Here is a 16,191-nt window from a genome sequence, read left to right as displayed (position 1 = left end):
TTTCTAGTTGGGAGTTTTCTGGTAGCTTCTTTAAAAGCACCTTTTATTATGCCTAACCTTTGCTTTGGTGTACTATAATTCCATTTACTATCAGGAATTTCAAACAAAACCATGCAGGCCAAGTGATCAATTACATATTGATAATGGAAACAGCAGTCTACAGAGTGAATGCTGCTTGCTAGCAATTAGTCCCTGAAGATACCTTCCCCTGAAGGTTCCAATCTGAGAAGCTTGGGGTTGCAGCAGTGAAATCAGTTTACATCAGTGAATGTTCAAGGCTGAGCATTTAAATAGTAACAGATTACTAAGTCATTTTGATGGAGAGAAACTTTAAGACAAAAATAGACCCAAATTAACTGGATACATCATTGTAAATAACTAAGCAATAGTGAGCACCTGTGCTGTCAGGACTGATTGATCTTTCTAACTGTTAGGCAGCTTAGGCTCTCTGTAACCTCAATACTGCTCTAAAAATGATTCAATCTCTTAGAGTTGTAACATTAAATACCACATACCTATTTATTGGTCTATCTCAAAATAGTTTGCAAAACACTAATATAGGAGCAAAATACCTTTTTTTTTTTTTTTACAGAAAACTCTTCCTGTGCACTCTTTCCTTTCAATAAATACATGGTAGTCATCTCTTTTTCATCAATGCTGGGGTGTCTCCAGTTGTTTTGCACTTGCCACCGGGTATGAAGCTACAGACAAGCAGTCCTGGTTTAGTGGGCAGGCTGCATTATCTTCTTCCTTATGAGTTTAACTTCAACAACATTTTTAAAGCCCTTTCTCAGATGTCACATTCTGCAGCAGTGCAGGGAGGTGTTGCTATATAAATTCAGCTGTGTGACAGATGCAAGGAACATAGCAACTCATTTCATAAAATGAACTAATGGGAATCCAGATAGGAAGCCTTTCTTTCATCCTTCCACTAACCTGTAACTAAGGCCTGTCTTCTGCTCTAGTTCTTTAACAAAGCTGGTGAAAAAAGAACAAAAGCTGAGACAGTTTGTCCTTTCAGCTGATTCAGAGCAAATATATCCTTTAGAAACAAAGAAGTTCTAAACAATGACAACACTGAGAAATTATAAACATTTTTACTAAAAAGGATCTTTAATGAAAGACCTTGCATACCATGTACTGAATCATACTAAAAATAGGAACAGCTAGGAATGACATAAGCTTTGATGAAATGCTTAAAAGTTAAGAGCAAAATGCTCATGATTCAAAATAATGCTCAATATCTTTAACATTTTTAGGTCCAACTGTGTGAGCTGTAGAGGCAAAAATTTCCAGAGATGAGTTTTTATGGATGTGCATCAAAATATATGTTTGGGGTGGGGCCACAGGTGGAAGCGCTTCAGTCTGGGTACATGCTGGGTGCTCCCAGGTCTTTAGGCAGTCAGCTGGAGTTAAGGATGCTCAGCACTTCTTCCCCTAAATGCTAAAAACATGAGTGAAGATTTAACAGGCATGAAACTCCTTCCCCACAAACAACCCCTGCATGCACAGAGAGGTTTTGTTTTCTTTAAGGCTATACTAAACCTGCATAATGTATTAGATTTATGCACTGGAAAAACCTTTCAGCTGCAGGAAGCTATAGGTTTGGATTAGGAGTAGCTAATTAAGGTGACTTCTTCTAGCCTTCAAGTCCCTTGAGAGACATCTTTACCACAATTATAAGGTAATTATTGCAGACGGACAGTTTTCTCTTTTGCAAAGTTGGACTATTGAAAGAGTTAAAAATGTAATGGACGGTTATAGTCCTTGTGGAGGTGACACTAGAGCTGGATGAAGTTAAACAGAATTTCACATTTAAATTAGGGATTTAGCTGTAGCTCTTGTTAAGGTATGGAAGAATATACTTTCCTCACCAGGGCTGTAGTTATCAGAGGGCTCACAAGTAAATCAGGCAGTTAAGTCAGGTATTTAAATGAGATTTAAAACAAGCCTTTGAAGCAACTTACCATGTGGGCTCTGATACTTTTATTTTCTTAAGACATTTATTAGTTATATTTCTATCACATTTTGATTAAAGTTCTCTTAAATTATTACACAAACTATAACTGAGTGGAAGAATTGTTTCAATGTTTTTTTTCTCCAATTGTGTTTCATAACTGAAAGATTTTGCCTAAAGCAGAACCTGAGGAAGTAAGGTTTTCTAAGAAGAAAGTAAAGAATTCCCTTCTAAAATGGTTTCAGTCTTTATCTGTTCTAAAAACCACAAAGCAGATAGTTGCTTCCAATTAGGGATGTATTGCAAAGTGCACTTACCTCCTTTTGGTAGCAGCTGACTGCTGGGCAGCGTTGCAGAGTCATTCACTGACATCTCAAAGTATTCCTCACTTTATTACTTGCCAGTAAGGTGGATGGGCCTCTATCATCCCCAGGAGCTGATCAGACTCACTTTGGATCAGCTTGGTGGCTTCTGATGGTCATCCTGATGTAGAGAAGTTGTTGGTGTCAGTACCACTGGCAGCAGTGGGAGGTGGTGACCACCCCAAGCAGTGGGAAGGGGCAGGAAGGACAAGCTGTGGGGTGTGAAAAGTTGTGGTCTTGGTACCTGGGCAGAACAGAGGTGTAAGGTCTCACAGGCAAGTGTGAATTGGATTACTCTGCATCAGACTGGCATAAAACATCCTGGTCCTACATTGGTTTGGAATGGAGGGCTAACAGAGCCCTTTTGAGGTTGGATGTGCCCAACTTCAAACCCCTTGAAAAGTTTAAGTTATTCCATCATTGAGCTGTTAATGCTGAGGCAGCTGGAATAAGGATTGCCTTGGAGGAAACCCAGAGGTACTCAAGTGTTGGGAATGCCCAGCAGAGCACCCAGCCACAGCAGAGACCTTCGTGGGGAGGGAGTAAAATCTAGTCCCTCTCTGAAATAATTTGAACATAGGAAGTCTCATAAAAAATAAACATGAAGGTATTTAGTAATTGCACATTGCTTTTGCCTTACCCAAGAAATACTCATGACATATCCTTAATGACTTCTTCTAAATTATTATGTGCTCTCAACTCTTATTAAATTTTAATGCTGTTTTCTTCCAATATTTTTGCAATCAGCATTAAGAACATAAACGAAATTTTTCTAAAATATACAAGTAGAAGAATAATTGTTACCTCTGGGATTTCAATAAAAGAAGTGTAATTGCTGTTTTCAGGACCCTTTCATAACCAAGGACGAGGAGCCAGGCACTTACAGAGCTTATGAACTCGGCCAGGAAATGGGAGTGTGGGTGAACAACTCTGATGGCCTGACTCCTGCTGTTGGGCAGGTGGGTTTTTTAATTTTGTGGTGCATTTTGACTACTGCTGCTTCAAAACAATAAAGCAGCAGTGTAATACAGATGAGAAAATAACCAGGATTTCCATATACAACCCTAGGCCTGGCCTCCTGGCGATTCTGTGTTTCCTGACTACACCAACCCCAGGACAGTGGAATGGTGGACCCAGCTGTGTCTGGAGCTTAAGGATGTCCTTGACTACGATGGGATCTGGATTGTATGTCTCATTATATCTGCCCTCCCTTCTTCAAGAAAAATAAAATGAAGATTTTCACGTCTTACTCTCTTTATTAAAGGATATGAACGAACCATCCAATTTCATGAGAGGCCAGATGCCTGGATGTGCTGATAATGAAATCAATTACCCTCCTTACACTCCTAGTAAGTAAACCAGTATTATTTAATCGCCATTAATTATTAATTAATGTTATAAATTTTATTTATATTTTATATAATATTACTTTATATTTTATAATAATATTAATATTATTATTTCATTGTGGGGTTTTTTGTTTGTTTCTTTGGTTTTCTTGTTTGTTTTGTTTTAAACCTGGATAGGCTATATTTTAGGGGGGAAAAAAATCCTTTCTCTCATTTTCCATCTTTCCCTGCCTGTTGTGGATGTTCAATAAGATATTTGTTCAAGACTCCAGTGGCTCAGCTTTGATGGAGTATCAAAAGAATAAAAGAACCTCTGTCCAAGGTTCTGCCTCATAGAAAAATGACCTTTCCTGCCATTCTCTGAGCAACTGGTCCACATCAGGAAAAGGGCAAGATACCTATATAATGTAACTCAGCTACAGACTCATGGAGTAACCCTTCTGCCGTCCTACTGCTAGTCTGAGAGATGGGCAGTTTCTGCCCTCTCACAAACTATGACAAGGGAGATGGTATCTCCCCGGTGCCTTAGTTCAATAAATTTTCTTTCTCTTAGGAAAGAAATTTTCACTGTGCTACTAGAAATGAGCTAAAAATAAGTTTTTAAATGTCTAAGCCGATGGGAGACTTACAGGAATGGGAAAATCTCTTCCAGTAGCTGAGTTAATGATATGCTCATTCTTCTCAGGAAGCCATGAGTACCTATGATTATTGCCAGTGGTGTGGCAGTTAATCCAGCCAACATTTCCCCAGGACAGCCCAGCTGCCTGAGCAATGTTAATATGCAGCAGATAGATAATACACGAGAGTTGGAGTATTGGCAGTGGAGTATTGGAAATGTCCCCTTTTTCCCTTCAGGGTCTTGTAGTCTCATGAGAATTCTAAATTTTCTTTATTAAAAAGCATTTTTTTTTTTACTTTGAATGCAAGAGAAACATAAACATAACAAAAACATGACAAAATATTAGAAAGAGATTGTAAATTTTTGAAAGCAGAAGCAGAGCTTTTAATGATGATTTTGGTGTTTGCTCTCTTTGGGGGGTAACCACTGCATACTGGTCCTGTGGGGGTCAAAGCCCAGGAACTGGTGAGAATTTCCACCTTTGCCTTAAACTACCTTCATTTTTTGTCAGCCTTCAGAGCTGCAAGAAAGATGTGAGACATTGGGTAAACTGGCCAAAAGAGCAGAGCTCTTCACAAATAAAAGGCTGAGATTGAACTCACGCAGTGGCTTCTGAGCCTTGCAGTTGAGCTTTGTGAAGATTAACATTGAAGTCTGAGCCACTAGAAGGGACTCAGACCTAGAAGCCTAAGTGACATGTAAGGACACTGAAAGATACTGAAGACAGGTGTGTTTTGAGCCCAGTTTCTCTGGCTCGACTCATGCACATATGCCCCTGCTTCTGCTTCTGACTCACAGTGGTAGAATGATATCACGGAACCACAGATGGGTTTATGTTAGAAGGGACCTTCAAAACCATCTTGTTCCAGCCCCCCCTACCATAGGCAAGGACATCAGACCAGGCTGCTCTAGGGTCTTCCCAGAGACTTCCCTGGTATTGGTCTCTCTTCTGACACCAGGATCCCTAGGCATTACATCCGAACATGTAGAGAATCTATTTTTAAGCAGTATTTAAGGGCTTTCTTTTCTACTTCACTTTATAGAATAGATGCATGTTCTTAGCTGTCCAAGCCCTTGACCTATGTAGGTATGAGAGGTGACCTAAGCTGTTTAGTCCAGTAAAACATGAGGACCTTCCTTGGGTTAGCAGAGCTTTGGGAGCTCACTGTTGTCTTAGGTGATTTCACTTGTGCTCATCCCAGTCTCAGACCCTCAGGTTTTTTGCCAGTGTAGCCTTCAACCTCCTTATCTACATTTTATAGCCATGATTACCCATAACCATGGTTTGAACTTCTAAAGCCAGATGTCCTTTGAACCAATTTTCTATAAAACACTTTATACTGAAGATTAATATGCAATTGTAAAATAATCAGTATTACTGAAGCAGAATGCAAAATAGTCAGAATAAGAATGAAGCATGATCCTATGATTCATGTCGTAGCATTTTCTCTTTCATCCCACCTTAAATTTATGGGGCTAATAATCAAGAGCCACTGGGACATTAAGTATGACTTTCCTCAGAAATGTAGTGTCTTCTTCAAAGACGTATCGGTCAAAGTTACTTGGAAATTGCCTATAAATTAAGTTATTTCTGATATAGATCACACACATTGGAGTCGTTGTGTCTAAAGATCCAAACACAAGGTTTATAGCTGTAGTGGCACAGCAGGGTTGAGATGCTAATGGAGTTTCGGGTACAGAGAAATTGCGATAATGAACTGCAACCATAGCGGAAATGTGATTAGGCAGGGAGATTGCTTGTTCATGAAGAAATATTTACAATAGTGCATGCACCTAATTAAGCATGAAAACAAAGAATTTTTGAGAATTCACTTTCTTTTTTATTTTGACATGATTTTATCGTATTTGCAACTCTATCTCTAAAAAATAAATATGTTATCTCAGTTTGAAAGACAGGCGTCTGCTAAGGAAGGCAGGAGCTTCCCTTGGAATGGAAAATGTAAATATCCTCCCTCTGAATTATTTTAATTTTGAAATTAAGGGGTCTCAGGCAAAGATATGAGAATAGGAATGACATTTCTTTACTGGTGTGTATAACAAGGCAAACAAACCCTAACAGCTGCAGCATTAACACCAAGCAGACCTGGCTGCGGGCACTTTCCCCTTGGTGCAGTTCCAGGCACAGCCAGCAGGGGAGCTGCTGGCTCAGGGCCGGGCAGGGCGGGGCCATGACTTCCCCGCGCCTGCAGGGGGCGCTGTGGGGCGGGCTCGGGCAGGGCGTGGGAATGGAGGCTGGGCCCAGACAGAAAGGGATGGAAAAGAGAGGATTTGGGTCATAAACCACTGGGGCAGTGTCCATCCCAGTGCCCAGATGGAAAGGGATGGAAAAGAGAGGATTTGGGTCATAAACCACTGGGGCAGTGTCCATCCCAGTGCCCAGATGGAAAGGGATGGAAAAGAGAGGATTTGGGTCATAAACCACTGGGGCAGTGTCCATCCCAGTGCCCAGGTGTGAAGGGATGGAGGAGAGGATTTGGGTCATAAACCACTGGGGCAGTGTCCATCCCAGTGCCCAGATGGGAAGGGATGGAGGAGAGGATCTGGTTCACAAACCACTGGGGCAGTGTCCATCCCAGTGCCCAGGTGTGAAGGGATGGAGGAGAGGCTTTAAGGCTCACTAACCCCCACGGGAGCAGCCGATGGCGGCGCCCCAGCAGGACTCCGAGGAGCACCAAGCTGGAATGGCAGGATGTCTCGGCAGGTGGGGGGCAGGGTTACAGTGCAGCCAAACTTGGGGCAGTGGCCCCCGGCTCTGAGCAGGGCAGGGAGAGGCGAGCTCAGGATCCCGGGCACCCGAGCAGGGGGGGATAGGTCCCTCTTTCCGTGAGGTGGGTGTTAATAAGGGCCCGGTTCAGTGGCTGCTCTCACCCCGTGGCAGAAGCAGCAGCTCTGGGCTGGGACCTGGCTGCAGCAGTGATTTCTCTTCTGTGAAAAACAAAGTTCACTTTCTCGGTAAAATTTAAAAGGCTTAATAAAAAGACAATAGGAGACAGAAATAAAGCAAAGGGTTAACACGACCAAGTGCTTGGCAATCAGCCAAGAGTACACCTGCTACTTTGGAGTTACCCCTTAGATACTTTTTCCATAACACTAGACCGTTGCATATTCAAGACTTTTATGCATATTCAAAGTTTTCCATAAACCAGTTTATATTTTTCAAGAACTGTTTAGCATGGCCACTCTTTGGGTCCACCTTTCCAGAGCATCCGTGTTTCTTGGTTGTGGTTTTAATACATTTTCTTTATCAACTTTAATTTGGGCTTTGGCTCCTTCTTTCCAAAGACAGTGAGTGTTGATAATTGGTATGTCAGTAGTTGGGTCTTCATTATTTGTTTACTGGAGGTTATTCCAACCAAGCAGACAGTTCAAGCATGCTGTCAACTATTAATGTTATGCCTAGCTTTTGCTAATAGCAGAAAATAAAAACTATATCCATACAGCAAAACTATTTTAACACTATACATATAGAGTTAATCTTAATACTTGTGCAAAGCCAATAATAAAATATGCATTTATAACATCTTCCCCAAGCAGCAGCTCCAACTGTTCTCTGAAGCTGAGACGGAGAGCCAGCAGCTGCCCCAGCCCATCCTTTACCTGCCCAATTCTTGATGTATCTCTGCCCCTCAGAGAGAAACTCCCAGATTAGAGAAGTGCAACCAGATGCCCTCCGCCCCTGAGCTTGGCCACTCTTTAAACATGCAGTTGTTAGTGTTTTCTAGCAACCTCTGGGAAAAAATTCCCTAAGTAAAAAGAAACAAAAATAGGAAGGAAACCTAACCCCCAACAAATATATAAACATCTGCCCTGCCCAATTCCTGCTGAACTTCATGTGGCATTTTCATGATGATTACCTAAGGAGGATGGAAATTTTTTTGGACCAAATTGGCTTTGCCAGCATCTCTTCGATATGGGATCAAGGACCAGGGAGCATCTATGCAATATTTTTGTTGTTAACTGAAACTTTTAATTGTGTAAAATAATATACTCTTAATTCAGCAAAGCAGAAATTTTCTTTCTGACTATTGCTTACTGAATACATGACACCTGTAGAGATGTTTTGAATTATTTGGCATAGAACTTGAAATTAATTATCAGTGTTTATTCAGTCCTCTCCCCTCTCCATGGACACATGCCTGTCTGCAAACAAGTATTTGTGGCCATGTGCTAACCTCAGATCAGTGCAGATCCAGCACTTCAGCTTTTTCTCTTCCCCAAACCTTTTGGTGTTTTCACCCTTAAATGTGTAGAAATGTGAAGAGATTTGAATTATGATGTATATGATTTTACAGTGGTTTGTATCATTCTCAGGCATCTCTGATCGTTCCCTGGCGGAAAAGACACTGTGTCCTGACTCCAAGACTTACCTTGGAGACCATTACAACACACACTCTCTCTTTGGCTGGTCACAGACAGAACCAACTTTCAAGTAAGTCTTCTAAATAATTCTAATCAGATTCCAGGTAATTAAAATGCATTTTAAAAGCCACTGATGTTACCTGGAAAATCTGTAATAGTATTTAATAAGGGGCAGACCCATGTTTTATTGTATTGTTTACCATTTAGTAAGAAGTTTCAAGAAAAGAGAACCTTGGGACAAGGAAAAGAATCCTTTCTAATTTTACTTTTCTTAGCTAAATCAGGATATATGTGTAGGGCCTAAGTTTTCAGCTGCTGCTTTTATATATCTAGAGCAAGATGATCCTGTGCTCTGTTAGAGCTTCTTATGAGTGTCTGCAGCAGAAGCAGCCTTGTGTGGTGTCAGGGGTATTTATTTGTCCTTTCACTATTGTGGTAGAGGAGTTTCTGTCACTGTCAGTGGAGAATCCAAACTGTACAGGTCCCCTGGTTGCTTCTGGAGCTGCCTCTGGCTCCTGGCAGGCTGCGTTTTGCAAATTGGCTTGGGGTTCAGTTGGTTCAGGAGGTTAGAGCTGCATTGCAGTTGCTGTCAGCTACTGTAAAACTCATTTTGCAGCTGGGAAGCACTCAAAACCAGCTTATGCAGACAGACTGTTGCCGTGGAAAGCTAGCTGTTGGATTAAATGAAATGGGCAAATCATGCCTTTTCCAGCAGGGATTGAGCTAAAACACTGGGAAATGTAATACCACAATAGAAGAGCCAAAGCAGGGGTCCATGTGTGGCCTGTTTCAGCATTTGGCACTCATTTTCAGAAGCTGGATTCTGATAGCATCAACAGGACATGGTTAAGTGAGCTAATTCTGGTGTTGATGTGTTTGTATTTTATATGCCAAGTCCAGGGCAAGGGAAGACCTGGGAAAAACCAGAAGTAGTTGACCAGCTCTTATGGGCCTGGATGAAGTACAGTCACCCCAGTCTTTTAAGAGATCCTCCCAACAAACCTATTTTGCTTGGCCAAACGTGGAGAACACAACCAAAAGTATATGCAGAGGTTGATTTTGCTGCAAAGCTGGGAAACTTTGATGAAGTATTTTTCGTAAATATTCATCTGGGTTTCTCAAATACATTTCTTTTCAAGGCTGGTTGTATTTCCTTTCTGCAGTCACTCTTCACAAAGAATATATTAAATGAAATTACTGACAGGAATATTTAGCATCCAGCATCAATTGCAGGATATTGGATGAAAATGAATGACAACTTCAGAATCGTATAAAAAACCCCAATTCTAAGAATTATTCTAAGGCAGACAGAGAATAGGAAATGTGTCATCTGGCCTATGTCAAATGGTTTGAATTCAAATACATAAACTAGCATAAATCAGTTTATGCATAGCTTAATGCCAAGAGTAATTTGCACATGATAGTCTGTAAATGATTTAAATAAACAAATGCATTTGACAACATTAGGACCTGTTCTGCAATGGTTCGTGAAAGACTGAAATTATTCAATAAATTACTTGCTACAAATTGTTTATGCATCTCTGGATCATAGGTGAGTTGATCTGATATTGCCCCCCATTAGCACCTGTATTTGCAAATAGAGCCAAAGACAGCCAGAGGAGAGCATCCTGCTCAAGACATCCATGAAAGGCTCCAAAATAACACTTATGCAAAGCACACAGAGTATTGTGTAGTTATTGGCCTAACAGTGTACCTGCAAATCAGGACCAGTAAGTCTCTCACAGCTCCAGAATTGCACCTCTTGCTGCATATGACCCCTAAGGTTAATACATTCAGTCTTCCATGAAAGCTGTTGGGTTTTGTTTTTTGTTTCAGAAGCAAGTGTTGAAACACTTTAAAGTCTCTGTGCCATTACAGACCCAAGAGCAAACACTAGGCCATTATGAATACGGGTGAAAGAACTCCTGATGAAATTTTATTAAGAAAAGGGAGGAAGAAGTAGATTGTGAACAACATGATTAATATTTCATGCTAGATTTTCCCAGAGAATCCAAATTGTGTTGCCCATATCTTATTAAAGCAGAGCTGAATTTGTGTTCCTGCAATATAAAATTCTGCAATTTATAATTATTTACGAAGAGGATCTTCTTCTGAGGAATTTTGTAATAGATTTGTTAGTAAGGCACATTTCTTGATTTTCTGGTGATGCAGCAAAATTATTTTCAGAAAGCACAGATAAATTCATTGTACCACTAATTCTGTAATAGAACCTCATATATCAAAATAGACAGGAAACCAGAGAAAATACTACATGGATGAGGTGGCATTTGGAATGATTATAAGTTTGTTTTCTATATTGATTATTTATTTTTTAGAAGATGTTTAGATATAATTTTTGTATTTTTGTGTGGTTTGTTTTTTTTTTTTTTGTTTGTTTGTTTTTGTGTTTTGTTGGGGTTTTTAATGTTTTTAATTACTGGGTATTGGGATTTTATTTACCAGCAGAAATCTCTAAATAAATCCTGTGTTGGAAAAAATACCTGTTATATTGTGTTTTAGGAACTCAGTAGACACTTAATTAAATATAGAAAGAAAATTATGATTTGACTTTTCCGTTTGAGACACTGATGAGAATAAATTAAACACAAATTTTTATTTAGGAAGATTAAAAATACCTGAGACAAATTGTTTAGTGAATCAGATTTTGTTTGTTTCTTTGTTTGTTTTGTCTTGGCCACTTTGTAAACCTTCCTTTTATTTGCAGTTTTGCAGCCACATTTTCATGTGTGTAGGTACCACAATAATAATTGTTTCATGAATAATACCCTTTCAGATAAAATTATGCCTGTATGCTCAGGTTGATTATAAGATGTTTCGGTTACCATGCGCTTTTTTTGATGATCTTGTTGCATTTTTTTGCAGTGTTGTCCAGCAGGCAACTGGGAAGAGGGCATTTGTCTTGAGTAGGTCCACGTTTGTTGGCAGTGGGAAGCACGGCGGTCACTGGCTGGGTGACAACTTCTCTCAGTGGAAGGACTTGCACCGCTCAATCGTTGGAATCCTGGAATTCAACCTCTTTGGCATTCCCTATGTAAGTCTGGCGTCCTCTAGGCTGGCTTATCCACAATATCACTTCAAATTAACTCAAATGTTTTCTGAAGCAAGACGTTTGAGGTGGCCGGCAGTAAGCCACAGCCTAAGGAGCTGCAGATTAAAAGGCTAAATGTCAGTCTTGGCTGCTAAAGGGAAACAAAAACAGCACTGCAAGATTCAGACTGACTTAATGTATGACATCCCAAACACATCTCTTTGTATTACGTATGCTATGGTTAGGGCCCCTTCATATATTTCTGGGTTTGCAAGCTGGGATGGAGAATTTGTAGAATTATTGAAATACAGTCAGATCTTCCACAGTGAATTTAGTGCTCTAGGAGACAGTACAGCCTCAGTCACAGAAAGATTTGTATCATTCTGGAGCATTCTTATAAAGTAATTAGAAACAGGGATTTCTTTCCAACAATTATTTTTATTATTAGATTTCTGTAGTCTCTCATTTTTGGGCTTGAGTCACAATCACAAAGACAATTTTATTTTTCCTTAGATTGGTGCTGATATCTGTGGGTTTAACTACAACACTACCTATGAACTCTGCCTGCGCTGGATGCAGCTTGGCTCTTTCTATCCATTTTCCAGGAATCACAATGCAGAGGGAAACAGCGTAAGTAAATAAAGTTACATAAAGCTGTAGCCTATGATTACAGTTATGTGGATTTGTATTTCTTTCTCCAAAATTAACCTGCCATTCTTGGGGAAACTGGTGCAGTGGGTGAAAAGGAATGCTGCACCAAGAGCAGGAATTACAGAGTGAAATGCAAATTTTTCCTATCCATAATGTAAAGATAACACAGAAACACTGGTCTTCTCATGCTGTTGGTGAGATTCATCTGTTTCATCTTTTACCTACTGAAGCCCAAGTTTTATTTAAGAGCTAGTGAGTGTCAGTGTATCTTCCTACTCCCTTGATTGCTACAACTTTTGTTTCAATACTTCTGTAATTATAATAGGTTTGGCAGGGAAGGGAGAGAGATCATTATACACCAACCTTGCTATTTAAAAGCAGGTTACAAAAATGTGAGAATTCCAAGGAGAGGCACCAATAGTGGCATCATTATCAGCCAAGAAGCAACCGGAAAAGGCTAATGAGCCCATGAGATGAATGTGAAAGTGCAGCCTTAGTCCCAATCCATGCCCTGGTTTCAACATCATAAAAGTCCTTTAAAGACTTGTTGCAAACAGCAAGAAGTATCAGGTTATTTCTAGCTATGAAGTTTGAAGGTCTTGCAGCCTTTGTAATTATTCTGTGTTTATCTGCAAACGTGATGAAATGGTTCTGCTTGTTCAAGAAACGTTTGGGTTTTTCTCCTTCTGATCTGTGCAATGCTCACAGCTCAGGTTATTTGCTAACCTTCAGTTTCTTTGAAGTTGCATCATCAAAATGCTGCAACATTTATACTCCCAGGAAGATCTTTGTCTCTGCATGAAAGCAACTGAGCAAATGCAGGAATAATAAACTATAGTACTATGATTAAGAGGGCCAGAAATTAGCCTATAGATTGCTGAGGTATTTCTTTGTAGAAGAACAAACATCTGTAAGGTTTTAGCTGTTGCTGTTGTGAAATATTTATTTTCTATTTGCCTCTCACCTAAAGTTAGAGGTAGATATCTATATATAAAAATAGCTATAGCTATAGATATAGATATAGCTATAGCTATAGCTATAGCTATAGCTATAGCTATAGCTATAGATATACATATACATATACATATACATATACATATACATATACATATACATATACATATATGTGGCTGCTTGGCCCTTTGAGCATGAAAACAGAATCTGACCTGGGTGAGTGGATACCAATCTCATATGTACAATTTAATAAACAGGAAGAGAGCAATGGGTCTATATGATTGGTGCTGGAGGTCAGAGATATATTTGGTTTTTTTGGATTACTTAAATTCATTTAAAATATTGGGTTCACGGAAAGAAATGAACAGGCATTTTGGGTGACTCAGCATCACCTAAGAAGTCTGGCTTTTTTTGTGGAATTAAGCAGTGTTTGTACAGTATCAGAACACTGGTAAAAATATTGTGCAATTTTTGAAATAATAGATGGATGCTCTGGAGCTCAGAGTCAGCAGGGAGTATTCTTAGTGAGCAATTCTGACATAAACATAATAATGGTGAAATTTTACTTAAATATTGAATTTAATTAACATTAGGTTAGTGTTAAAAAAAAGCCTTAAATACCCACTTTGCCTAATTCATTGGGTATTTCAAACAGTTTAATTAATATTTTTCTTGTCTGAGACGCACTAGATAATATAAAAAGCTTTGTTACTTCTGTTACTTTTGCGTTTCATTATCCTTGGAATTCATTGTATAGTCTTCAGCTTTAATGAGAAAATTGAGTACTCTGGAAAGATTTCATGAAGGAGAAAGGGAGCCATGTGATTTGTAAGCTGGCTGTTTAGCACTGGAGAGGCTGACAGGAGGAATCAAAGCAGTTGTAACTCTTTCCCATATCAGCGCCGCCCTTGGCTGCGTGTTCTCTGCCGTCCCAGGGGAGAGCCAAAGTTGTGTTGGAGTAAGACCAAGTCCAGCTGATGGACGTAGACAGACTGCTCCGAGCTGCCCTCCTGATGGTGGACACAGTGCATGCCCTGTCTCACAGGAGAGCATTGCTGCCAGTGAGGAGCCGAGGGGCACTGCTGATGTGTGGGTGTACTGTCAGTCAGGGCATCCTAAAATGGGGCACACGGGAGGAGAAATCAAGTTTCTTGAATGGATGAAATGTTTTCTGTACCACACACAGTGACTTTGGTCATGTCTCTTGGCTTCAGGAGGGTTATGAGTCTACTCTTTTGAGTAGACTTAACCTTTATAATCGTGGCCAACATAATTACGCTTAGACTTTGATCTGCAGATTGTCAGTCTTCCCTTTTTCCTGTTTAATCTGCTTTATCTGAGAGGGCTTGCATCTCATCTCCAGGATGAATTAACTTCTGGGCGCAGGGTGTCTGTTCCTGACCACAGGCATGGAGCCCATCTTCCCTCTCCTCACAAGGTTAGGGATGTTTGCAGGGGGCTCACATACATTGTGGTGGGGCCTGATCTTTTTGAACTCACTGGTATTTTTCAAGTCTAGAATTTTTTACAAATGTTAGCTTGGGAATAATGGATGTTGTTCTTAATAATCTTGCAGCTTGAAAATAAGTACTTTTTCTTATTTAAACACTCACTTCCATAGCATCATGCCAGCCACAGATCTCCTTATATCGCACACAGCTTCTCTGCTGAGTTTGTGTCAATGCTCAGTACAAATCTAAGCTTTTCCTGAACAGGAACAAGACCCAGCCGTGTTTGGAGATGCTTTTGCCAAGATATCTCGTGCTACTCTTCGGATCAGATACTCCCTGCTGCCATACTTATACACCCTGTTCTACGAGTCCCACGTTTACGGAGGCACGGTGGTGAGGTCACTGATGCACGAGTGAGTCTGGAGTCTCTTTTTTATCATAATTTGCTGACAAAATAATTGATCTCTTATGTATATACTGTTAGATATCCTTAGGAGAACAGTCACAATTTCATTTATATATTTCATGCTCTCTCTTAAAAGAGCAGTTGAACAATTAAATCAATCAAGTTATATGCACAAAGATAACTCTTAATATATGCAATTAATTTACATTAATGTATAAGCTGTGTTTGTTTCCAGCGGGGGGGAAAAAGACAAACCTAAGAAAGAAGAACTCTGAAAATTTTTAGTCTTAGGAAAATATATAGTTCTTTTTTATTTCAAAAATGAGGGTCATATACCTGTATTTCCTGTATTTGAATGAAATCAGTGAAATCTGTATTCTGATCCAGAATGCTGAAAGGCCTCATACAGAGAGTCCAATGATCCATAGCATTTGGGGCTTTTTTCCAATTTAGCACTTGCATCTGCATGCTATATATGAAATCCACATCTGTGTCCACAAATTGCACAGAGAAAACAGAGATAAAGATGTTTGAGTGTGGAAGCAGGTGCAAAACTGAGATTAATAAATGCAGACTGAAAAGCTCCTTTGATATTAAACTCAGAGTTTTGGAACAACTCTTTTTTTTTCTTTTTTTCTTTTTTTTTTTGGAAGAAGCCAGACAACAGCTGAGGTTTAGTGTCCCTGTCCTCATATTTTAATTAGTTTTTTACCTGCTTTTGTTTAATCTTTTACTTCAGAATGCTTTATGTGAAGACTTGACTGAAAGGAGTGCAAGCAATACATATGAAAGCCCAAAAGTGTGCCACAATTTCATTTCCTAAGTCCTAAAATGGTTTAGAAGTGTTTCTTTACTACTAGTAGTTAATTCTGGTTACTATTATTCACTGTTATTACTTAATGCGTGTTTCTTGCTATTTCTAATTAATATTAATTTAGTAGTGGGTCTGCCCAAATAGAGAAGGTGACCCCAGGTCCTAACAGGAGGAGAAATGTGGGGTTTTGAGAAAGAGA

At 39.6% G+C, this 16,191-nt stretch overlaps 1 protein-coding gene across 1 annotated transcript in view; it reads left to right on the top strand.

Moving 5' to 3' along the window:
• The window catches only part of LOC134043363 (sucrase-isomaltase, intestinal-like), a 57,841-nt gene that overhangs the window by 25,829 nt on the left and 15,821 nt on the right, over positions 1 to 16,191 (top strand). Inside the window, exons 10-16 of the mRNA XM_062491556.1 lie at positions 3,165 to 3,278; positions 3,388 to 3,504; positions 3,584 to 3,668; positions 8,620 to 8,737; positions 11,551 to 11,719; positions 12,230 to 12,346; positions 15,037 to 15,185. Of these exons, the coding sequence (XP_062347540.1) occupies positions 3,165 to 3,278; positions 3,388 to 3,504; positions 3,584 to 3,668; positions 8,620 to 8,737; positions 11,551 to 11,719; positions 12,230 to 12,346; positions 15,037 to 15,185 (869 nt within the window). The remainder of the gene's footprint in view (positions 1 to 3,164; positions 3,279 to 3,387; positions 3,505 to 3,583; positions 3,669 to 8,619; positions 8,738 to 11,550; positions 11,720 to 12,229; positions 12,347 to 15,036; positions 15,186 to 16,191) is intronic.

This window comes from Cinclus cinclus, chromosome 4 (assembly GCF_963662255.1).
Source record: "Cinclus cinclus chromosome 4, bCinCin1.1, whole genome shotgun sequence".
Taxonomy (NCBI): domain Eukaryota; kingdom Metazoa; phylum Chordata; class Aves; order Passeriformes; family Cinclidae; genus Cinclus; species Cinclus cinclus.
Note: the sequence above shows the minus strand (reverse complement) of the source record. Positions and strands in the feature narration are given on the sequence as shown.